Source organism: Euprymna scolopes, chromosome 14 (assembly GCF_053919585.1).
Source record: "Euprymna scolopes isolate OS-2025 chromosome 14, ASM5391958v1, whole genome shotgun sequence".
Taxonomy (NCBI): domain Eukaryota; kingdom Metazoa; phylum Mollusca; class Cephalopoda; order Sepiida; family Sepiolidae; genus Euprymna; species Euprymna scolopes.
In genome coordinates, this window is record NC_136495.1 from 88,745,340 (window position 1) to 88,771,792 (window position 26,453).

Genomic DNA, 26,453 nt, shown 5'->3' on the forward strand with positions numbered 1-26,453 from the left:
TATTCAATAAAAACAAGGAATATTACAACCAAGCCATTGCTAGATCAGGATATAAAGAACAAATTAAATTTTTTAAGGAAACTCAAAACAATAACATAGGTACAGAAAAAACAATAAACAATGCAAATGTAATATCTTACAACATGTCGAGGAGGAAATATAGAAAAGGAAAAAAAGAGCAAAAACAAATGAAAAAATAAAACATACAATAAACACGAAAAAGAAAAATGAAAAGATAGACCATAATAAAACTGAAAGAGAAGTTAAAAAGAAAAATAGAAGGAAGAGCCAGACGTGGTTCAATCCACCGTTCAACCAGCATATAAAAAATAACATCCCAAGGGAATTTTACCAAATTATAGACAAAAATTTCCCATAACTAAGTAAGATAATTAATAAAAACACTGTTAAGTTATCCTTCTCAACGTCTGCTAACTTAACAAATACCATAATTGGCTCAAATAACACAAAATTAAACAAATTTTTGAAAAACAGAGATAGGACAGAAAATGAATCTAACAATGTAAAAGAATGTAAGTGCCGGGACCCAAATGAATGTCCAATGAGGAAAACTGTTTAACTTCAAATGTATACAAATGTGAAGTTATAACATATAATGAAACTAAAGTATATCTGGGAAGCACCAGAACTTGCTTTAAGGACAGATATCATAATCACCTAGCATCGTTAAAAAATGAAACTGAGAAAGAAAAGAACACCACAAATAACGAAAACAACAACAATGTGAATATTTTTAAAAAGGATCATAACAATAGTGACAACCATAAAATAAAATATTTTTGAAAGGATCATAACAATAGTGACAACCACAACTACTATAACGAAAATAGAAACATAACCAATAGTAATAACGAAAACAACCAGAAAAAAAACAAAGAAAAACTTAATCACTTTAGTAGTATGGATTAAAGAATTAAAGGAAAATAAAACTGAATATAAATTAAGATGGTCAATAATTTATAAGGGGGAAAAATATAAACCTAGCAAATCGAAAAGATGCAACCTATGTATATTAGAATCTTACCATATACTAATATCAAAAGAAAAATTATTACACAAACGATTAGATGTAATCCACGGGTGTTTGCACAGAAACAGATATTTAATTTCATGCACTAGAGTAGATTAGGGATAAAAAAATGCAAGGGAGGTAATCACAGATATAAAAAATGATACCACAAGAGTGACATCCCCTGCATCGAGTAAGATAATATGAATTCAAACACCAAGGAAAAAAAAAACAATATTAAAATAAACACGCATAAATATAGGAATAAAATTATAAAAAATTATGATAATTGGAAAAAAACAAATAGAAAAAAAAAAGGGAAAATTAAAACAAAAATAAATGATTAATAAATAAAAATAAGAAAGTATGGGTTAAAACGGAAAATTATCTTTACATAAAATCAAAAGATGGAGGAAGTGAGGAAGCATGGCTTTGGAAATCCTTTTACCTGAATACGATGTCCAGCATGTTAAAAATATACCTTTTGTTGTAAAATCTAATGGATAAACATCTGAAGAAATTGGTGGGGACAGGATATTTTTATGGAAACATAAATCGTAAAATTGCCAACTCATCAATGAAACAGATGTAATGGAAAAATTCCAGGAAATAAACGAAGGTTATAAAAAAGAAAACGTGAGTCTTTGAATTTTCAACAAAATTTTGCACTATATATATATATATATATATATATATATATACAGTTTTTTTTTTAGTAGGAATGGTGATTAATAAAAACCTGAAGAAAGTGCTTAATACTGTTGTAGAGCAAATATGCATTTTATTTTTTATTACCGTATGTTTCTGTTAAGTTACATTATTGTTTCAGCTACCCAGCCATTTTTTTCGGCCGTCTGTAGCATCCTCAGACTTTTACAGTAAAAGTCTGAGGAAGCTACAGACGGCCAAAAAAACGGCCGGGTAGCTGAAACAATAATGTAACTTAACAGAAAGATACGGTAATAAAAAATAAAACGCATATATATATATATATATATATATATATATATATATATATATATATATATATATATATATATATGCAATATTTTTGATAAAATGTGAGGGTATGGTTAAAGAAAATTAGAGGGTTCTATTTATAGACCTTGGTGATATGAACTGACCAATCAAATGGGGCCATGTTCTCCTAGCAACCACTCAGAAACTGAAATCCCTTCATAAAAATACTGAATCTTTTAGAATTCCAACACAACTTTTTGTCAAAATATATGTTTGAATTGTAAGTTTTTACTACTGGTTTTTGTTTGAAAGCGTCTTCTATGTTTGTTTGTTGTTTTTTGTTTTTTTAAGTATATATTTATTGTAAATACTGATTGTAGCATTCGCTTCAACTCATTATGAGAAACTGCAAGTTATTTTCTCATTGGAAAGCATCTTTGTTTTCACCATATCAACATGTGTGTAGATATGTATTTGGTTTATATCTGGTCCAAGTCAAAATACTAAAGGTTAGATTTTTTACCAAAAAGAGGATCTGCCTCTGACACTTTTACACACACAACCAATATGCAATTAAACTAGGCATTTTAAAGTGGTTAGAGGGGATGGAAGAGTATAGGTTAGTTTTGCTTAGTACCAAGATATTCGGGGAGTTTGTTATAAGGAAATGATTCAACATCATCTAAACTAGTTAGGCCTGCGGATATTCATGAATGCAAGCCTCAAGGAAGGAGACAAAGTATTTTTGAGTTTATGCCTAATCATTAATGGTGAGATAGTAGTAAAAACTACAACATAAACCAATAAAAAGGTTTAAGGATTCTCTGAAAAGCAACTTGAAACTACTTGAGATGGATGAAAAGTGGCATATACATCTTGTTGTCTTGAAGTGTGCTCTGAGAAAGTAGGATGCAAATAAAACAATGTCAGAGGGAACTGAAATGCAGTGTATGTGATAGATTCCTTTTGTCAAAAGCAATCTAAACTCACACATTCAAAGGCAGTCTCATGAGGAGGCTATAAAAGCACAATCTGCAATACTAAGTTGTCTAATCTGCAAATCAAAAAGTGACTTGGCATTTCATTCGCGGATTCATAATTTTAACATATGAACATCCTTACTAGAAGGGGAAATTTTATGCCGCATATACATATATACATATATATATGTACATATACCTGCTATTATATAAAAGGAACTTTGTATGAGTTCATTCCCTATAGCATTACAAGTTTATGCTGTATTTTCATGGACATCGGCAATATTACATACCTAATGGGCTTCAACAAGTCATATCTTTTTTATTTATGGGTCAATTTTAAAAAAAAATTACATTGCTAGAAAGAGAATAGAATAAGCATTCTGATGATAATTTACTTTTTTTATGCATTCAATGTTTTTATGCTCCAAGTTAAAAATGAAAAAACGGTAAAAAAATGACGATAACAAAAAGGAAAACTGTTTTTTCAATGTTTACAGTTCATATGTTACGTTTGGATACATATGCGCGGGGTTAAATTTGACTGGATATGGCAGAAATTTTACAGGCTATATAAACATAGAAATACTTCTCTACTGGACTTTGATTTATATTTTTACGATCACAGGGAGCAAAGTTGACAAAGAATATTTCAAAATTGATAAAATAAATTGGTATATATCATCCATTTTCATATAGATAATAGTTTCAGGAATATTTTCATGTATATTATGTAAATATCTGATAATTATTGTGTAGAAATTTCTTTGAAATGTTATTTTTTATGGAAATTCAAATCTGCTAATGCTAAAAGTGTTATAAAACAAAGAAATGTACGTTTTTGATATTGTATTTATAATTTCTTACTTGTACTTAAGGTAAAAAATTTTTTTCAGTGGTAAAAAAAACAAAAAACAAACAAATATATAACAAATAAAAGGTACTTGTGCACTTATGCTACCATGCTGAAATAATAACGTTATTCTTAACATGGGGAAGGAAGAGTGTTTAGTTAACTATTCTGTACTTTCACCTTACAATTAAATAAAATATATGGTGAAACTTGAATTTATTTTTAACTCATTGTCAAGACCATTTTTTTGACTCTGTAAGACAAACCCGTTTTTTTTTTTTTAACTGAGTGTAGTCAGGCGCAGAGACACTATCACCGTGATTCGACAGAAACACCCAGTGGTAGATCTTGTTTCTTGTCTAGGGCAATGAATGCTGTTTCCCCTCTCCCGATACACCCCACCCCTAAAACTGGGCACTTGAGAGTGCTTGAGTACCATATATGCCTGAGCAATTAGATTGGGTTGACCTTCCTCTGATGGGTTGAGGGTACCGAATTGACAGTTACTGGCTGCTGTTTTCGACTGGTAGTACAGGAGCCCTAACTCTTTGGTAGCGCTTAAAGCGGCTGCTCCATCAACAGTTGTATAATATTGGGATGTTTGTAGTGCCATGTCACGCATGGAAAGGGACCCTGCACTCATCCCCGGTGGGCTTTCCTGAGGCCACTGTCCTAGTTGATGGAGGGTCAGCTGATGGTCTACTTGTGATGCATGTGCGATACTCTGCATAACCTCCTGTTCAGCTCCCCCTTACCTAACTGAAACTCGTTAAAAAATATGATGACAGTACAATCTAAAAATAAGCTTAAACCAGGCTTAGGGTCAAACAAATCCAACTTGCCTCCTCCTTTGAGGCTTGCATTCACAAATATCCATGGGCTTAGAACTAATTTAGCTGATGTTGAAGCATTTCTCCTAACAAATACCCCGGATATCTTAGCACTAAGCGAGACTAACCTACACTCCTACATCCCCTCTAACTACTTTAACATGCCTGGATATCTCCCACTCTGCCGTAAGAACTCTGACAGACACATGCACGGACTTGGAGTTTACATTCGTAATATCCTTCCCTTGACTAGAGAAACAAAGCTAGAAACGGATGATCAAGCCTTTATGTGCTTTAGACTAATTATGCAACACAACATTAGCTACTTTTACTTCCTCTACCGCTCTCCCTCGACCCAAGACTGCACCATAATAAACATAGTCTCTGACAGCATAGACATGGCACTCTCCCTCGACACTAGTGCCCAAGTACATGTATTTGGTGACTTTAATGTCCATCACAAAAACTGGCTTGGATTCTCTACTTACACTACTATATATATATATGTATATTACTCTACGGGTAGCACAACTCATAGCTTCTCTATATCTCACTCCCTATCTCAAATTGTTACTTTTCCAACCTGTTTACCTGACCAGGAAAAACAACACGCATCACTTTTAGATCTGTTTTTGACCACAGTTCCTGATGATTGTATAACGAATACCGACAGCCCACTTGGGAATCATGCAGTGATAATGGTTGAAATCGCCCTAAACTCTAGAGCCAAAACTGAAGAGCCAGTGCTCAAAACAACGAGATATTATAAAAAGGCTGACTGGGAAGCCATCAGAGATCTTATCAGAGATGCCCCATGGGGAAATATTTTTTCTCTTTCTGCTGAACAGTGTGCAAACGAGACCACTGAATGGTTCAAAACTGCAATCGAAGCGCATGTTCCCATGCGGAAATTCTATAGCAAGCCCCACTCTCCCCAATGGTTTACTTTGACTTGCACAACTGCCATTGCTCAAAGGCAGCATGCATACCGCAGATTTAACCGACATAAGTCCAGTTCAAACAGAAAGAAGTACATAGAAGCTAGAAGTAACGTTAAGAAAGAAATAGTGACAGTTAAGAGAGAATTTACGGAAACCACTAAAAAACGCATCGAAGCACAAAAACTAGGAACTCGTGACTTCTGGAAAATCTAAAACAGTGTAGTAAATAATGGGCAATCAACAATTGCCCCACTAACCAACAATCGAGAGGTTGTTTGCTCAGCAACCGAAAAGGCTAACATGCTTGCCAGTCGGTTTGCCTCAAACTCCACACTGAACCCTTCCAACCACCCCCTACCTGAATTTCCTATGCGGACAGACGCCATGCTAGACAATCTCGAAATCACCCCTGCTCAGGTGCATGCTATCATAAAAAACCTTGACACTTTAAAAGCATGTGGACCCGATCTCATTCCAGCTATGCTATTAAAAAAGTGCTCAGCCGAAAGTAGCTTCAGTTCTCTCCAAACTCTACAACAAATGCCTTAATGAATCTTGCTTTCCAGGCTGCTGGAAAACTGCTTCTGTGGTACCAGTATTCAAGAATTCTGGCGAAAGAACTGACCCATTAAATTATCGCCCCGTTAGCCTCCTCCCACTTTTTGCCAAAATATTTGAGACCTTAATTAACCATGCTCTAGTCCATCACCTTACAGATGCTAAACTTCTGACTGACAAACAATATGGATTTAGACAAGCCCGTTCCACAGCATATATCCTAACTGTAATCTCTGAACGTATATACCATTCACTGGACAAAGCGGGAGAGGGCAGAGCGGTAGCTCTCGATATATCTTAGGCTTTTAACAGGGTATGGCATGAGGGTCTCCTCAGGAAGATTAGATCATACGGTATCACTGGTAGAATACTTAACATAATTAAATCCTTCTTAGATAAGAGAAAAATCAGGTTGCCCTCGACGATCGTACATCTAAACAATATGATATAAATGCGGGAGTGTCCCAGGGGTCTATCCTTGGACCTCTACTGTTCCTGATATTCATAAATGACCTCCCCGAAAAAATTGCCTCTGAGATGGGTACATATGCTGATGACACCACACTCTATAACAGGCACGACAGGAAAAGAAATGAACAAATATCTAAAGAAATGGCAAAAACACTAGAGGATGACCTCCAATCAGTAGTGGAATGGGGACAAAAATGGATTGTCACGTTCAATGCCGCCATGACTAAACTAGTTTCATTCAATAATTACAAGAAACCTTCTCTACCACCTATAGCAATGGCCAACGACTCTTTATCTGAGAGTACGTCTTTCAAGCTCCTTGGCCTAACGTTCACAAGAAACAGGAGTTGGAACAATTACATCAAGGGCATTGCCAGGGCCGCTGCAAGGAAGGTGGGCTCTCCCTACCGTGCTAGAAAACTACTAACACCCAAAAGTATCCTGCTGTACCTCTATAAGGAAACCATTCGCCCATGTATGGAGTATTGCTGTCATATTTGGGCTGGTGCATCGGCTACTAGTCTCTCGCTCCTTGACAAGGTTCAAAAGAGAGTCGCAAATCTGATAGGCCCTAAACTGGCATCTAGGCTTCAGCCTCTGTCCCACCGACGGAACGTTGCATCCCTCTGCCTGTTCTACAAGTATTTTAATGGTGAATGCTCTGATGAACTGCAAGCACTTGTGCCCCCACGACGTGAACACCTTCGACAGACCCGACAAGCTGCAAAATCCCACCCCACACTGTAGAGATCCCTAGATGTAAAAGATCTTTCTACTCCAGTAGTTTCTTCCCCAGAACCGCTAGACTTTGGAATTCCATTCCAGGTCACTGCTTCCCCAACTGTACTGACATACAGAAGTGCAAGTACAACGTGAATCAACATCTTGCTGCCCAAATCCCTACATAGTACCCCAGTAGTTGTTGCCCCTGATAGTAGCCCCCTACACCAAAGTGGCAATGTGCCTTGTTTGGGGTGAAAATGTAATAAAAATAAATAAATAAATAAATAATGATGATAATAATAATAATTATAATAATAATAACAATAATAATAATTAGGCAGTTCAATTTCAATAAGTAGTTTTCCAGATATTAAGCAATGTCATTTCTTATGGGATTGCTGGTGGCCATCGTGGTGCGCACACATGCATACCAAGATGATCACCAGCGATAACATAAGAAATGACATTGCTTAATATCCGGAAAACTACTTATTTGCAGAAAATTTAAATGCGATATTCGTTTTCAGTATACCCTAAAACCTATAAAAGTAATCATTTTAAATATTAAGGTGGAAATAAGGTAAAAAATTACCGTTTTATTTCTTTGTTTACATAGTTGAATTTTCAGTAAAACAACAGAATAGAAATGACGAAAATTACCATCAACTGGTGAATATATAGTTGTTTTTTATCAGGATTCCTGGTATCTTGGTACTGTGAATGCTACATTAAGGATTCACGTAGAGTACGATTTATGGTTGCATCTCAGAAAATAGTATATTTTGGGCCAGATAGAGAGGACAAAATTGAAAATTGGACTGGTCCTAAAATGCATAAGAAATTCAAAGTCTATATGAAAAATTTTCTTCAATTTATTTCTGAGATTAATTCATATCTACTCAATTGTTTTCTATTTGAGGGGAGTAGTAAAATACCGGCCATGAATGCTCTTTAGGCAGATTAAGCTCTCCTTTGGTGAGGAGGCAGGAAAATGCCTATTCTCAATAAAGCTATATTTAAATACCACTATAATACTTAGTTTTGTTCATGAATAGACACCCACTTTATGATACCATGTGCCAGTTTTAAAAAAAATTGAGATTTGTACATCTGAATTTATAATTCATGACTTATGGTAAAGAGATACATCAGATTTGACTGAATAATCAGAAAGAACACACAATTTTACATAAGAGTGGCAAGTTTCATGAGAATAGCTTGAACAATAAACAAATGGTGGCTGAATTACGGAATTTCTTGAAATGTTGAGGTTCGTAATTTAACCCACTTTTTCTAAAGAAAAATGTCCACGGAAAAGCCTAAATTTTGGCAATTAAAATTATCATAATTTTTGAACTACTGATGGTATTTGCATAATTCAAACGGGCTTAAGCATATATTACATAGCTCTTTCCATGCAAGTTGAAAAAAAAAAAAACAATTATCTAAAAAGAAAAAAATCAACTTTTCATGCTATTCTGTATGGACTCGGAAACAGCTGGGCTGATTTTTTTTTTCAATTTCACACAGAAGTAATTGATATGTGTGAGAGTGTTCTCATATAGGTTTTGTATTTAAATGCGCCTATAAAGTATCCAGAATCGATAAAAACTGACCAAAAAAGGAGGTCTGATTTTGCCCAAAATTAACACAACCCAACATCATAAATGCATTTAACAAGTTTTATCACTGCACAAACGGAAAGGCCCAGCTTATAAAATTAACTGTAAATTCTTTTCCAAATAAATGTTTCAGTTTTGATCACAGTTTAACCATAATACTTGACTTTTGTATGTTTAGTGATTATATAAAAATAATTTCATGAAATCAACAGTTGGTTCTTTGATAAGACAAAGGCGCATTTAAAACCAATGTCTCTGTTTAGAGCACAACTAAACCATGATACTTGACTTTTGCATTTTAAACTGTACAGATAATTTTATAAAATCAACAGTAAACTTTCTACAGTGCAATGTAGATTACAATGTATTGTGGAACTGAGGAGGAATGTGAAGCTTCCTCTCAGTACATAGTGAGGTAGGAGTCACTAACTAGAGCAGACAATCAATTTGATTAAAAAATAGGTGATTTCACCGCTTTTAATGACAATAAAAGTATGGCAGAGTGGGACATTTATTGATCCTTATTCAATTCAGGACAACATCAGGTCTCCTTCCTTGTATTTATATATAATATATAAGGGTAGGTTGATTTTGATTTTTCACTTTTCTTAAAATATTAAAAAATCTTATTTACTTACAAAAATTAGATCAAATACTTTAACACTTTTTGGAGCATTTGATATAAAAAATCATAAACATAAATATACTGAAAATTCCTTTTTTTTTTTTTTTCAAAATTTAGCTTCAATATTAGTGTAAAAACCAATAATTTTAGTATTTAAAATCAGAATATCCTTTCATTTTATAAAAATGATTTTAATTAAAAAATCATGAGAAATCGTCAAATTGAAAATCTACTCCCCTCTTCCCCCTACTTTTAGTATTTGCTTTAGCAAACTTATGAATTCAGTGGTAATATTTGAATACACTAAAATTTGATTTTCTTCTGTTATAAGTAAAAATATACCAACAAGGAAAAACAAAATGTTATTGTAATAAAGCTATAATATATAGTCAAATTGTAATAAAGCTATAATATAGACAAAAAATGCTATTCTCAATTTCTGACTTAAAACTTTGGCTGTAATATGTTGATGTCTTGCTTCAAAACCACATACAGTTTGTAACACTTCCGTTATTAATTGGACCGCTCATTCCACACCTTGAGAATGTGAGGGTAAATCTGGCAAGTCAAGCTTTGTTCCATTTAATGATTCTTGAAGTTCAAATTCAGTAAAACTCTTCCGTCATTGGTGGTTCAAAAATGCCACATAATATTAAATTTATTGTGTCCAATGTGTGGCATTAAAATTAATGGTTGGTATTCTTTCTAATCCTTTCCTGGTTGATTCTCCACTCCTGAAAGAATATAAAAATTAACTGAAGTATTAAAAAATTCAAAACTGTACTGTTTTACCAATTATGATGAAATTAGATAAAATAAAGATTTTATCTAATTTCACCATTTTTACAGTTAATTTTGAATTATATTTTAAATTGGAATAAATTAAGTCATATATTTACTTAATGGCCAAAATTCTTTTTGAAGCTTCTTCTCTTATTTCAACCTCCTCAGATTTAACCATGGAATATAGGTTTTCAGGCAGTAAACAATATATATATATATATGTATATACAATATGTATATTGTATATTTCTTAATGTGATCTGTTGGGTTTCATGAGGCTGCTGCTTAATCCTTTTCATCATATTAAAAATGTGTACTTGCTGATTGTGGAATTTATTATTTCTTTTAATTTCAAACCAACAAGTGACATACACATTTACAATAAAATTTATTAAATTATGCAGTTTTAGCGTGAGCATTTGAGGGTAGGCACCACAAGTTCATAAACACATGAGCCTGATGGCCAAAGTTAAACATCGTGCTTGGTTTAAAGGACCAATTTTCCGGGAGGCATATCTGGAGTCAACCTTACCTCTTACCTTTTGCATATTCATACAAGGGTCTTTAGTCACAACTAAGATCATGTATTTTATCAATTTTCACAATTGAATCCAAAGGACTGCTAATAGTGGAAAATGATATTTGGGGTAAATCATAACAACCATTTGAGTATAATTTCCCCAGGGGACCACTGAATGTTGTAGGGCCTTTTGTGCAACCATTCCACCTTCACAACCTGTATTTGCATTAGTGTTGTCAACAAGGATAGCCTTGATAGTGTCCTCACTGTTGAATTCATGCAAAACATCCATCACTTGCTCTGCATGAACAGCACCTGTTGCATCACTAATAGGAAGAATTCTGTGTCAAATATTTACTTTCATATGGTGTCTCTTTTGTAAAAGTTAAATGGTGTTCTGGTCCATTAGTTGTTTTTTTTTCATAGTTTTCTGTCCATTTTCTTCCACAATTTCCTTATAAAACAATGTGTCCTTATCCATTCTTCTATCAACTCCAATACATTTTAGATTTTCAACGCCTTCATCTTGTTTTTGTTGGGCAGTTGTTTTCATTTTAGTCTTTGCCATGTCAACTTTACATTTATCAATAATAATATCGCTCATATTAATATTGGGTATAAGAATGCCCATCCAAGAGCAAAATATTGGCAATGGTGGCTCCCAGATTAGAAGATATGTCTCCCCTAACTAACTCTAGAGCATATCTTATAAATTTGATAAGGCTATAAGAACCTTTTGGGTGACTCTTTGGCTGCAAATATTCTTCTTCTGGTTCTTCACTTAGAAAAGATAAGTATGAGAGGGAAGAAACATTATCCTGGAGATTTGATGTTGAAACTGTTGGTGATGAATGTAATTTTTTTTCTTAATCCTTTTCTTTCTTTTTTACTTCTTTGTATAGCACGTTTATCTAGTGGACCAAGCTGAAAACTGCCCTTAGACCTTATTTTGCACCTCTGATCCTTTAGGTATTCACAGTCCTCAACTGGTACCTGAAAATCAGATTTTATTTATATTAAAAAATATTTCTAAATGAATTAATAAAAAAATGAATTTGCATGACAAGTAAAATGGAAAAAAAAATAGCTTATTAATAAATAATGTTAAAATATAGAAATTGATTTTGATATAAGGTTATCTAACAATGACATTGGAAAAACAAAAATAGAAAATAACTTACCTTCCATTGAAAAGGACACATGCAAATAATGTGCTTAATCTGGCAATTTTCTTTATTGCATTTTAAACAGTAGTCGTCACAATTACAAACTGGGAGTTTGCAAGAACAGGATGAAATATCAAATAATGAATCCAGTTTTTCTATCCAGAATTTCTTTTGGGAGGCAGGGAGAGATTTTCTATTTATTTGTTTTGCCTTCTTGAAGCATAGTATAAGCATAGAATATTCACCTTTTTTTGTTTTAATTGTTATTTCATTTAATAGAGGTAAACATGCGTTAATGGCTGTGCAAATGTCCGTTACTTCCTTTGCTATTAAATGGGAAATAGCAAAATTTGAAAGTTGGGGATAAGTATTTATTAAATAATAACTATATTGGACAATTTGTTGGTAAATTGTGGGCTTTCTTTTATTTAATGGTGACAGTGAACCTGAAAATTTCATTACATTTTTACTGTAAGTGGAAATTGCAGATATTCTGACCATTCTTAATAAAATAGCTGCAAAAAATGTATATGTACTATCAGAAATTAAATTACATAATATTTGAAAATAAATTGGATAAAAAAATATTTTAAAATAAATTTGATAAAATTTGAAATGAACACATTAACTCATTTCTGAAGTAACTTACTTTTAAATGTTACTTTTAAGTAACGTTTAAAAGTAAGTTACCAGAGATGAGTTTGTAAACAGGTTTTATGAATAAACACTAACTTAAAAAGAATAAACAAATTAAAATAATTATATTAGTTTTATTTTTAAGAAAAACTCAGATTAACGGAGATTAGAGCATAAACAGTTTTTAAAAATAAATAATAACTTTAAGAATGCTAATTGATTGAAAATTGTGAGACAAAGTTTGTTTTTTTAAAATGAATTGCATTTGGTCGTCATTAATGCTCTTTGAAATTTTTATAAACGATTAAAAAGAATCGATGATTGGTATGCAAAATAAGAAAACAGTATAGGAACAGAATAGTTAATGAAGCCCGTCCCATATCAAGAATAAGTTTCTACATACTAGTATTACTATTTAAAAAATCATTCTAAACATTGTGACAGATCTCTGTGAACTATTCTCTACCTTCCATCTATGTAGAAATGTTCATATTTTTTCTTGAAATTATAAAGGTTAGGCCAGTTTTTAGATTGATTTACATTACTGTAAAAAGAAAAACAAGATACAAAAAAAAAAATAATATTAATAGCAATAATATTAATAATAGTAGTAGTACTATTAATAATAATAATGGCAAGTAGATTAACACCTTTAGCTAAATTACTTCCCTAAAATGAGATTCTACTTTTTTAAATGATTGTTTAATCTAATTTGAATGTTTTTTTAAAATCGATGTTGTCTTTTTACCTTTACATTTTTATAATACCAGCTTTTTCTCCTCTTCTGATGAGAAATATTTAGTTTCGAAATGCCATAGTCTAAAGAGGTTTATCCCTTATTCCCCTTTACATAACCTATGTAACTTTACTTTTTATCTTAACTTATTCTACTGTATATATGTATGTGTGTACATATATAATTATTACAGTAATAATTTGTTTTAATATGTACTGACACTAGTGTTTCATCCTTTCGGGAATCATCAGTGCAGAGTGATACAATCACTACCAGTCAGGAGATTCGAACCCGACCAAGAAGCCATCTCTGACTCCATTAGCGAGGAACGAACTTCATGGCCAATCTCCACCACAAGAAATATCGTTGAAATTTTAACAAATTTTTTTTAATGTCGTAACATCCGGCCATAGTGATCCAATGATTATAACATCATGATCTACGCATTCGAGCTTAGGTGAACAACTTTCTATTTCAACTTTAAAGTGCTCAAAAATAAGAACCGAGTTTCTTAAAGGGGCTGACATAATTATTACAATATTAATTTTTTTAATACCTATTCATCCTAGATGTACTTGGTTCTTAGTTAGAAGATTAAATCAGCAGTGAGATATCTAGTGGAGTGGTAGAAAGAGCCAACCATTTTCCTGGCGATCTTGGCAATGTCTTTGATGTACGTGTTCCATTTCAGATTAGGAGTGAAGATCAGACCCAGAAGCTTAGTAAGACATGGTGTTTTCCAAAGACGAAAGCCATTCATTTCAATTTGGGCCAAATGAAGGTCAGAGTGTTGATGATGAAAAGAGAGAAGCTTGATTTTAGATGTATTAAAATTAACCAGCCACCTTTTTCCCCATTGCATCACATGCTCAAAATCAGAAGAGACAGAATCAGAGAGATCTTGGTTATTATCAGCTTTTGAAGTGTTGCCACAGATTGTGGTGTTAGCTGCATAAATGTCTACGAATAATCTAAGAATGTGATTTGGAAAATCATTGATAAAAATCAGGAAGAGAGTTGGACCCATGATGGAACCTTGAAGGATGCCAGCATTGATACTATGAGTTTCTGATTTCTGCTATCAACCACTACTCTTATAAACTTATCTGTGAGAAAGGATTTAATAATTGAGAAGGCATTTTCAGTTATTCCGAAGTTGGAGATCTTGTGGAGTAGACCTTTATGCCATACCCTATTAAAAGCCTTGGATATGTCAACAGCAATTGCCCTACAAATGAAGTCCTCATTGAGATATTTCCTAATCCTGTGTTACAGTTTGCACATCAGCTATTTAATACAGATTTTAGCAACTTACTCATGGCGCACAGGAGACATTGATCTGTACTGAAAGGTAGATGACTGATCACCTGAATTTTTAAATATGAAGCAGACTGATGAGGTTTTCCAAGGTGTTGGGAAGCATTTCTCCTGAAGACAACATTTAAACAGCTAGTTCTGGTTGGTCTCATTAATTATTATTAGAGAAACTCTGCTTTCTCCAATAATATCAAAAGCATACTTTTTAAAATTAAATTTCTGTAAAATCTTATTCACTGAAGTTTTCAACTTGAAAATTATTAATGAAAATTTACTTAGAATGTTATAGTTTGCTTACCAAATTGAAGAATAACCTAACATTTTCAACATGGATTAATTTACAGTGTGAACAAGACTAAAAATTTATTGTTGAAACAAGTGGAACTAAATGTATTTGCCATTACATAATTCAATTCAATCTACCAAAGAAAACATTAGTTGTACAAGAAAATAATTTATATCATTAGAAAGAGGATAGATTAGATTTTATTTACATGCTAATTGCATCGATATAACCTGATAAATAGCTGTTAAATTTTATAATAATGTCACTGTTTTCACTTATTTTCACAGCATAAACACTCCAGTTTGTCAGACTTATAATAAATCTTCCATAAATTTCCAGTCTTTCTGTTTCCTTCCAGTCATGATTTTTTTCACATTTTTTTTCACAATCTTATGATTCTAAAATGTTAATAAAATATTAAAAAATTGGGAAGTATGCTAACGCTGCTAAACTTTATATTTTACTTTTTGCTCCTGCGCAATACTCTTTTCTTTTCTTTTTTTCACAAGTAATGTGATATGCAAATAAATGCCAAACATTTGACCTTATTTGTAGTCAAACTGCTATGTTTCATACACTTTTTCATCTGCTGTGCATTCCAGCCTTATCTTTGGCATAGTTAGAATTTTTAATTGAACCCTTTATTTAATCTACAAAATTAGATTTGTTTTATTACATGCTTGTAATTTCACTTAGAATTTAACAATTATTAGCCACTTTTTTTCACAACTGTAAAATAATGGTAATTATAATTACTTATTTTAAAAAATTCAACATTCTGAAAAGTTCATTGAATTTAAAAAAAAAAAAGGGTTATTTTTTCCTACTTTAATTCCAAATATCTACCAAAAGTAATTTTTTTTTAATTTCTAAAACATTTTTCTCCTAATAAAAATATAGTTATTAAATGAAATGGAAGCAAGTCGGTTGAAATCCCCAGAAGCCATGCAAGAACTGATGGCATCTGCATTTGGGCGACCATTACCCACTCCAGGGAAAGCTGTACAGATAAGAACTATGGTAGGTACACATCATAATCACATTTGCTGCTTCAGTCTCTAAAATTAAATGAATCATGCTGAAAATGACAAAAAAATTAAATGAATCATGCTGAAAATGACAAAAAAGAATAAGAAATGACCACTTAGGTGAATAATTAGGTGATCTATGATTATAATCTTTAGCTGATTCTCATGAATTTTGAACAAATTTTTGCTAGTTACATAAATGGTCTTTAAATGTCCATAAATGATTGCAAGTGATCAATTTTATATATTTATAGCATAAATTTCATCAAACATAAGAGTATTCTTCTAAATCGTTTGCCTTTGATGAAAATTGATTTGAATTTTTTTTCTTTTTCAGAATTCTATTGGTGAAATAGAAACACTAAATGTGTACAGACCCATGGACACACGACTCGAAGGGGTTTGTTCAATTTATTATCTTGCAAAACTTATAATTGTTGCTACAGTTTTATTTTAAAAACATATGTCACATGAGATTTGACATTTTATAAAAGCATTAAAAATTATTACTTTTGACTTTAATTTTTAAGTTTTGGTAAAAAGAATAAAGTTTAAATTTGCTATCATCAAGTAAACTTTGAGTCTTTCTTATGAGGACTTTTGTTTTTTACACCCAGTCCAGCTGAGTAAGTAAATTTTAATTGTATTTAAAGTATCCAACATTTAGAAAAAGTCAACTATTGATAGCATTTCTTCTTTGCTCCAATAGAATTTACATGTTTTACATTAAGCAAAAGAACTCAACTATTTTAACTAGTGTGAAATAAAAATTGAATGCACAGTTTGCAATCATTATATTAAATGAGTTCAAATTTATTGATAACATGATTGATAAAACAATATTTCTGTGAAAAGTGCTCAATAGTTTTTATAAAAAAAACATATAAACATTAGGAAGAACCTACTTGGATCGACCAATGTTTTGAGGTTAACATGTCTCATCGGGTTCCAAAAATAATATAATTAAAAAAATGAAATTATCAACTGTCATCTTTAATAAAAAATAAAATTATCCATAATATTTATCTGATGGATAATTTTAACATGTCTTGTTGTTAATGTCAAAACATTGGCTGATCTATAAAAGTATTTTTTTTATAAAATTTTATTTATTTGTATATATATATATATATATATATATTAGTGTGTTGGGGTATGTTGAAAATAAATCAATAAAGTGCTTGATTGAAGAATGCAAGAGTTAAAATTCAAATGTTTTGTTTTCAAATTGTCTTTCTTTTATTAGTTGCTCAAGATTTAAAATGAGTTGTAAAGACCTTTTCTAAACAGTAACAGTTCACTCATGTCAATAAAACTATGGTACATCTCTGAAATATGTCATGTGTAGTTTTTAAATCATTTGTAGATTTCTATATTAATATAAAACTCAGATCAACTTATTTGCTTTATAAATAAATAAAAACAAAACCATAAATGCCATTTTTTTTTTTTTACATCTGCATTTTACTAATTGTTCCAACATATACAAAATGAATATACATAAATAAATAAATAAAACTGAAAATAATTTTAAAAAGAAAATGAATTAAATTAAAAAACTTGGTCTGAGTGGGACTTCTATAGGAATTGAACTGAAACTATATACAGAGGTTGGATTTTTCGATTAAAAGTGTTTTAACTTTTTTTTTTTGTTTAAATTATGCAAATACTTAAGTAGGCATTTGAATTTATTTATCAAATTGTTGGGTGAAAGAACAGAGGAGTTCAAAGCTATCCTCTTTCAAGAAGCCTTTCAAATAATCTTCTGAGAGCTTCACAAACCAGAAAGACAGTTCTATGCATAAGCATTTAATTTATTAATTGAAAAATAAATTATATAACTGTGTTCGTTTCAAAATCTGTAAAACGAGGCAAATTTTTATTGCAATAAAATATGGAAAATCTACTGTTTTTCTATTAGGACATGATATACCATGAGTCAGTCAATGAAACAGAAGTTGGTGACAGCTAGGAGTATAAATGCGTTAATTAACATCAAATATCAATAAAAGAATCATTTTCACACAGCAAAACAAAACAAAAATGTTTTTCTCATGTAAAAAAAAAAAAAATTTTTTAAATAACTAGTTGCTCTATTTATGTGATTTTTTTAAAAAATATTTTCTTTACCCAATATATGCATGATTCAAAACTATTTTTTCTTTCAATTTGTTAAAAGTCGTCCACTTACATTTTCATTAACGATTTTTCAATGACTGATCAGCGCTTAGAATATGCCAGCGTTTTATGTCAGCTTCTGGTCATGCCCAAGTCAAACTCACAGAAATACGGGTCGGTATGCATAAGTACCTATTATTGTCTAAATACTATTTTTTTTTCTTTAAATTAAACAACTACTTGAAGCTATTCGGTCATTTTTTTAATGCATATCAAATCCATTTTTGTTAACAAATTTTAAATTCTTCATAGGTTGTTAAAAAAAGATTTAAAGAAAAAATTAAATTCTTTATAGAATTTAATTTGAATTTAATTTTTGTCAATAAAGTTGTAAAAAAAAAATAATTTACAATCTTCGTAGGTATTTTTATCAATGCTGTTGTTCATCAACATGGTACACAGCCAAGTGAAAAGTAAAAAACTAAGAAGTAATGTCAGTCAGCACTAAGAAGGTCCTTCTTACATGCCACAACTTATTGAGACTGAGCAGCAAAGAAGAATTTGACTGCGTCATCAGAGAGAATGGTATACTGCAGAGAGCTTCAAAAACAAATGAGGAAAGAGTAATTCACTAGCAAAAATAGAGGGATAAAATTTATAGATGTACAAATTTAGAAACAGAGAGCAGAGAGAAAATTGACTGGACACCGAAGAATAAGAATTGAAGAGACAAGAAATAATGAATCAATCTATTTTTTCATTATTTCTTGTCTCTTCAAAAGGGAAGAGTGACTGACCAGCTGTAGAATAAAAAATAGACAGACATGAGATGAAGAGACACTGCAACAGAGAGAAGATAGACTGACTATCCAGAGAATTAGAGATGAACAAAGGCAAAGTGATGAGACACCACAATAGAGACAGGAGAGACTGAGTAGTCAAAGAACAGGGGATGAACAAGAGCGAGGTGATGATACGGTTGTGGAAAAAAAACAACTTGCTTTGCAAAATATTCAGAATAATTTCTGACGCAGAGCAAAATTACAAACGTTGGAAATGTGTCTGATGTATGTTCCCATTGTAAAGCAAAGCTTGTTGCTGTATGAACAATAAAGTTAAATTGCCAAATAAACTCCATTATTCATATGATGATCAAGATGAAAAAGCTTGCCACTTCAGAAAGCATCTGAGATAATATAATAGCCTGTTTCAAATGACATCTTTTGGTTGCAAAGAAATAAATCTATAAAACAGATGAAATCTATTTTTAGTTATTCAAGGGCAAATCGATCACTATATTGGATCATTATTACCCGAGCCAGAAAATCTAGCTCAGTTTATTCAGATATACTTTCTAGACAAAAGATACAGTATTGATGTACGGATGAATTTGTACTGGAACAATGAGTTACGTCGAAACATAGAAAATATCGAGTATATGCTAAGATATGATAATAAATATGTGACAACCTTTCAACAAGATAATAACATGATGTACAATATCCCTGATGCAGTTATTGCTATAGATCCTACAAGGAAGCTGACTAATGAACACGAAAGATGATACAGTTATCAAATGCCTAATGAAGTATGAATAATTATTCAAAATAACAGTGAACAGATAACATCACACCACATAATGTTAAGAGAAAAAGATGAACAACTTGAATACTGGAATATCATTGATGATACGATCCACTACAGTATACACTGTTTTTCTCTGATGGCAAAGATAGCTGGCATCCTGAGATGACAAAGACAAATAACCAAAAATTAACTGTTATGCATTATTATGCCTTCTGCATTATGATCCATAATGATGAATTTAACCAAGTATTAAAAAGTGGGAAATTTTTTCAGCAGTATGTTATAGATATGGTATGAAAAAAATGAAATCGATCGTTTGAATCATTTATTTGATTGAATCAAGCCTTTCTTAGATCTACAACATAGAGAGGTTTCGTCAATGCGTTACATGATCTTAGTAACATTGGCAGAAAAGTTATTTTTTCATCAATATTTGTTTATGGTCCACAATATATGTTAGAAAATAAGGAAATGCAACATATTTTATCACAATGACATGCAATCTAAACTAGCCTAAGATTAAAGATAATCTCATCAAGAACTAACTGCCGCATGATAGACCTGACATAATTGCTCAAATTTGTTATTTAAAAAGGAAACTTTTCATTAAATATTTAACAGTATCACAAGGGCTGTTGAGCAATTGCATTGCTTACATTCGAAGAGTTGAATACCAGAAAGAGGTTTACCACACCTACATTACCTGCTATGGATGAAAGAAAAATCTAAACCCAGAATTATGATGACTCTGTTCAAGCCGAAATTCAAAGTAGAGTTGAAGATTCAGAAGGAAATGCATAGTTATGATACATGGACCATCTGCAATAGTACATCTCCATGCTGGAAAAATAGGAACTGTTCAAAGAGGTATTCAAAATGAAACAAGATGTGGACATGATTTATACCCTATTTATATGCGAAGGTCGCCAAAAATAGGATGTCTCAAGGCTACAAAGAATGTAAAAGTTATAAAATCAAAAATGGGTTGTACCTTACAACATGATGCTACTGAAGTAATTGAACTATCACATGTTATACATTGCAATCATACTTTTCTTATTTCAGCTTTGATTTAAATTCTTAACATTTTAATTGTACTCATTTTGTAGTTTTTAAACCTTTTTCTTGAAAAATGTGCTCTTATTAGCCAGTCCTGTTCTTATTTTTATTTTTATATCTACAATTAAAAAAAAAACGTCATCCATGAAAAGGAGAAATTTCCAAATAAAATTTGCATGATATCTTAACTTGAAAACACGCCCTTTATTCTGCGGTATGCATTATTCTTAACTAGTCTAAACTTAACCCAGTCTTTGCATTTTAATATTGCATTATTATATTATTTTTTAACCAGATTTCAAATGAATTTTTCTCACCTAAATTAATACAAAATAATTTGAGTGCTCAAATTGATACAAGATCCATTATTGTATTTAATTATAAGATAGATCTACCCTTCTTAAACTTTAGAACCAAGAATATTGTAAATAAAAAAAAAGAGGTAGATAAAGCTTGAGAAATAAAGGGGGAAGGTAGGAAGGGGAAAAAAAACCAAAAAATAAACAAGAATACAGAATCATACAAAGATTACATCCCCGCTCCCACCTCCTCAATAGGTCCTTAAGTACCTGACATGGAAAAGACATGCGGGCAAGTTTTTCTTTTCTTTTACGATATGAACTGGAGAACACAGGGTCATTTTCTCCAGACCAAAAGTTAAGCAATTTTCTCCATTTATTTAACTTCTGAAATCTATTTGTTTTAATATCGCAAACAGTTTTTATTTTTTTTTTTACACAGGCATCACCACATTAACAAGGCCAAGAGGCCACTCAAGGATAAGGGTTAAAGAGTGTGCAGTAGAAATTGGACAATATTATTACATATGTGTGCTGATCATAGCTCGTATGGTCTAGGGATTTATCAGCACCCACATGTAATAAAATTAAAACAAAAGAAAAAGATTTAACGAAACAGAAATTTATTTAAAAATAAATTAACAAGAAAAAACAAAAGAAAAGATTACCATGTTTGAAGGGCGACAACTCGCTAATAAATTGTCTCCCTTAGATCATAAAGATCGTAATTCTTAATGTATTGTTTTGAAATGTTTTGTTTAGTGTATTTTTATATGTATATGTGTTTCGGTCAACAAACTCAAAGAATAAATAAAAACTTTACCAAAATCCAGACAGCCAGTTCTTCAGTGAGGTTTTTGTTTTTACGGCCTTATGTGGAAGCCGGAATTTGGACGTTGGTTGCCTCTTTTTGCATCCCAAAATATGTCACGAACTGACTTTATTCACCAATAGCGTTTCTTTTATATGAGTTTTAAAAGGAACTTCCTGGAACCTTCTAGAGACTCAAAAAGGAACAAAAAGGCGTTCTACGCCTTTTTATATTTATAGACGCCGATTATCATTTATTTTTATGAATAACGATATTCTAGAAACGTCTTTATGTTTTAATTAATATATCAATAAACATATTTATATATTATAAGAAATATTTATATATTTCTTAATCCAATCATAGGAGAGAATATGTTCTCCTATGACAATATAGTAATCATTAGTAATGAAAATTCAGTAAATTTGTTAACTTATATGGAACGGCTCATCAAGAACTTATTTACGTTAGACTTGAAGACAACCATATTGTAGTCAGCCGAAAAGCAGGAAAACGGAAAACAATTCCACAGGCATGCACTTCTAAGAAAAAAGCATTGTTCATGGAATCTACGTTTAGGTTTAATCACAGATAAAGAGTGGGGGTAATTATTGATAGTGTTTTCAGCTAGACAAGTGTTTCTTGTGAAAGTTTGGTGAGGGGGGACCATAGACTGAAGCTCAGTCAAACTTTTCCATGAAAATAACGATACATCAAAGACAAACTCGCAACATCTCTTCTGTGAGATAGAGGTTGCAGGGAAGAGAAAAGGACATCTCCTATGAGGCTACAAAGTCTATTTTGAACTCTATCAAGGCAGGACAAGTCCTTTCTAGCAGCTCTTGCCCAGATGTGGCAACAGTATTCCATCCTTGGACGTACCTGGCTCTTATATAAATAGAGAATTGCATCAGCAGTGAGATATTTACCGGATCGATAGAAAGATCCCACCATTTTTCCAGCGGCCTTGGCTACAGATTTGATGTACGTGTTCCATTTAAGATCAGGAGTAAAGGTCAAGCCCAGAAGCTTGTCAAAACTTGAGGCCTCCAGAAGACAGGAGCCATTCATTTCAATTGATGCCAGATGTGGATCAGAATGTTGATGATGTAAAGAGAGAAGCTTGGTTTTAGATGCATTAAAAGAAACCAGCCACTCCTTCCCCCATTGTACCACATGCTCAAGGTCAGAGGAGAGAGAATCGGAGAGAACTTGGTCGTTTACTGTCTTAGATGTGCTACCATAGATGGTAGTGTCATCAGCATAAATGTCTACAAATGATGTAAGGATGTGATTTGGAAGATCATTAATGTAGATCAGGAAAAGAGTTGGGCCCAGGATGGACCCCTGAGGCACACCAGTATTAATACTGTGAGCTTCTGATTTTTGCCCCTCAACTACTACTCTTATGAATCTATCAGAAAGAAATTATTTAATAATTGAGAAGACATATCCAGCTATACCATAGCTAGAGATCTTGTGAAGTAAACTTTTATGCCATACCCTATCAAAGGCCTTAGATATGTCAAGAACAATTGCCCTAGAAAGGTTGCCTCTGTCGAGAGATTTGCTAATCCTATGCGATATAACTGTAAGCACATCAGTTGTACATTGCAATTATTTTTTTATTTGACCTGAACATTTTAATTGCACTCATTTTGTAGTTTTTAAATCCTTTTCTTGTTAAATGTGCTCTTATTAGCCAGTCCTGTTATCCCATTTTTGAGCTAAGATAAACAACACTTTATAATACTCTATTCAACTACTTTTAAAAGAAAATGACACAGACGCAGAGTTACAATATCAGGGATTCGTTTGAGATGCTTTGTGACTGACCCTTATTCCTTCCTAGAACAACAAACCACAACTCTTATATACTTATGATTTCTCTCAAAACTGTAAAAACACTGTTGCTAACATGCTACACATATCCAATTATATCCAATAATACCTCCAAGACAACTGCTTTTGTTTGTTTGTTTTGCATGATAAACATTATTTTTCCTCCTAAACTCTATCCAAAATGTGTCATCATACTGTACTGTTCATTAAAATCCTCTCTCCTGACTAACCAATTGCTCTACTTCCGAAGCTGCCACTAAATCTAATCCATTGCACATACCTTAAAAGGGTTTAGCTCTCAACCCTTACCCTTAACAGACTGGCTTTTTTGAAATCGATAAACACTTAACATCTAAAGATTTCTACTGCTAAGGCATGTATTAGAATATACTTTATCCCATAGCTAAACTTTAAAGTAGATACTTACTAGCCATAGTCTTATACATACATTTAAAGTGATAAATAGTGACTCTATTAAATAGCGATTCTATATAAATAGTAAGGAGACAGTATTACAATAATTAATACGAAAAAACTGAACCGATACTCTTTGTTATGCAAAAAAAAAGCTTCAGGATTTTAAATGAAAGGCGAAGTTATCTTGCTTCGTTAGAAGTCTGAACATGACAAAAATACTTAATATCTACAATCCCATATATTCGTATCTACTGAAAACAAGACATATCTATTTATAATTAATTATACTTGCAGAATAGCTTATATATTATAAGCTTTAATTAATTATACTTGCAGAATAGCTTATATATTATTTTCTAGTTATACCTATACTGAACTGTACCCCAAATCATAAATGTCGTTACTTGTATCTATATTGATATACATCTTATCTTTCTGTCGTCTTAAATATTCAGAGTTGTGGCACCGAATTTTAATTCATAATAGCAATTTAATCATACTTTAACATGTTATCTTATTCCTAAACTAACATATGAACTATATCTTAACCATATTTTAAATCCTCTCTCTCAAACCAACCTGTTGCAAATTTAGTTGCTTCCACTGCATGAATTCTTACTTATCCTCTCTTCTAGTAACAATGAATTTAAAAGCATTGTAATGTCCTTTTTAATCACCTTGAGGAGTGTAATTTTTTAGTAGATATATAACCTCTACTAAATAATCCATTAACAGAGTCACAGAAATACCTGGTTTAGGACCCAGGCACTGGGCAAACCCTCTTCCTGCTGATGGATACATAGATCTTTCCAGGTCATCCGTCTAGAAGGAAAACTTTGAAGCTAAACCTAGGGGAGGGAGGCCTCTTCAGTCCCGGACGACACCCTTCCTAGAGCTGGTGACTCAAACAAATCATCGGTTGGCAAACCTAAACTGCTTAAGAAGTAGATAGGCTCTGTCTATCGCCTGGCTTTCATACTTTTTCTTTGCCTATTACCCAGGCGCAGAGGTGCTGTCACAGGGACTCAACAGAATCACCTAGTGGTCAAGCTTGTTTCCTGACTAGGGCAATGAACGTCGTTTTCCCCGCTCTCACCACATCCCATCCCCCTAAACTGGGCATTGTAGGGGTGTATGAGTGCCATATATGCCAGTGCAGTTGGATGGGGCTGACTTTTGTCTGATGGGTTGAGGATACCGGATTGACAGTTCCTGGCTGCTATTTCTGACTGATAATATAGGAGCCCTAACTCTTTGGTAGTGCTTAGAGCGGCTGCTCCATCAACAGTTGTATTATATCGGGATGATTGTAGTGTCATGTCGTGCATGGAAAGGGACCCTGCACTCATCTCCGGTGGGTTTTTCTGAGGCCACAATCCTGTAGATGAGGAGTCAGCTGTATTGCATGTCTGGTATTCTGCACAATCACTTGTCCAGCACCTCTTACTCACCTTAACTGAAACTTTTAAATAAAATGAAATGACAGTTCAAGCAAAAATTATGTTTAAACCAGGCACAAACTCAAACAAAACCAACCTGCCTCCTCCCTTGAGGCTTGCATTTACGAATATCCGTGGGTTTAGAACTAATGTAGAAGATTTTGAATCATTTCTCCAAGTAAACACCCCGGATATCTTGGCACTAAGTGAAACTAACATAAACTCCTCCATTCCCTCTAACGACTTTAACATGCCTGGTTATCTGCTGTAAGGACTCAGACAGCCATATACACGGACTTGGATCTATATTTGAAACATCCTCCTCTTGACTAGAGAAACAAAACTAGAATCAGACGACCAGGCCTTTATGTGCTTCAGACTTAACATGCAACACAATATTAGCTACTGAAATTTTCTCTATCACTCTCCCTTGACCTAGGACTGTACCCTAATAAACAAAGTCTTTGGCAGCATAGATACAGCACTCTCCCTCGACACTAGTGCACAAGTGCATGTATTTGGTGACTTTAATGTCCACCATAGTAACTGGCTTGGATTCTCTACATACACAGGCGCAGCTGGTAGCACAACACCTAGCTTCTCTATATCTCATTCCCTACCACAGACAGTTACATTTCCAACACATTTCCCAGACCAGCAAGATCAACATACCTCACTTCTAGATCTATTTCTGACCACAATTTTTTTTTTTTTTTTTACATAGGCATCACCACTTATCAAGGCCAAGAGGCCACTCGAGGATAAGGGTTAAAGAAATTGGACAATATAGTAACCGTTAGTAATGGAGATTCGGTA

General features: G+C 32.6%; 1 protein-coding gene across 15 annotated transcripts in view; it reads left to right on the top strand.

Annotated features, from left to right (window-relative positions):
* LOC145293152 (uncharacterized) overlaps positions 1–26,453 on the top strand; it is a 589,140-nt gene that overhangs the window by 394,755 nt on the left and 167,932 nt on the right. For all 15 annotated transcript variants that reach the window (XM_080139591.1, XM_080139597.1, XM_080139585.1 and 12 more), the window contains 2 exons: positions 15,938–16,057; positions 16,403–16,465. In XM_080139591.1, coding sequence (XP_079995717.1) covers positions 15,938–16,057; positions 16,403–16,465 — 183 coding nt within the window. The remainder of the gene's footprint in view (positions 1–15,937; positions 16,058–16,402; positions 16,466–26,453) is intronic.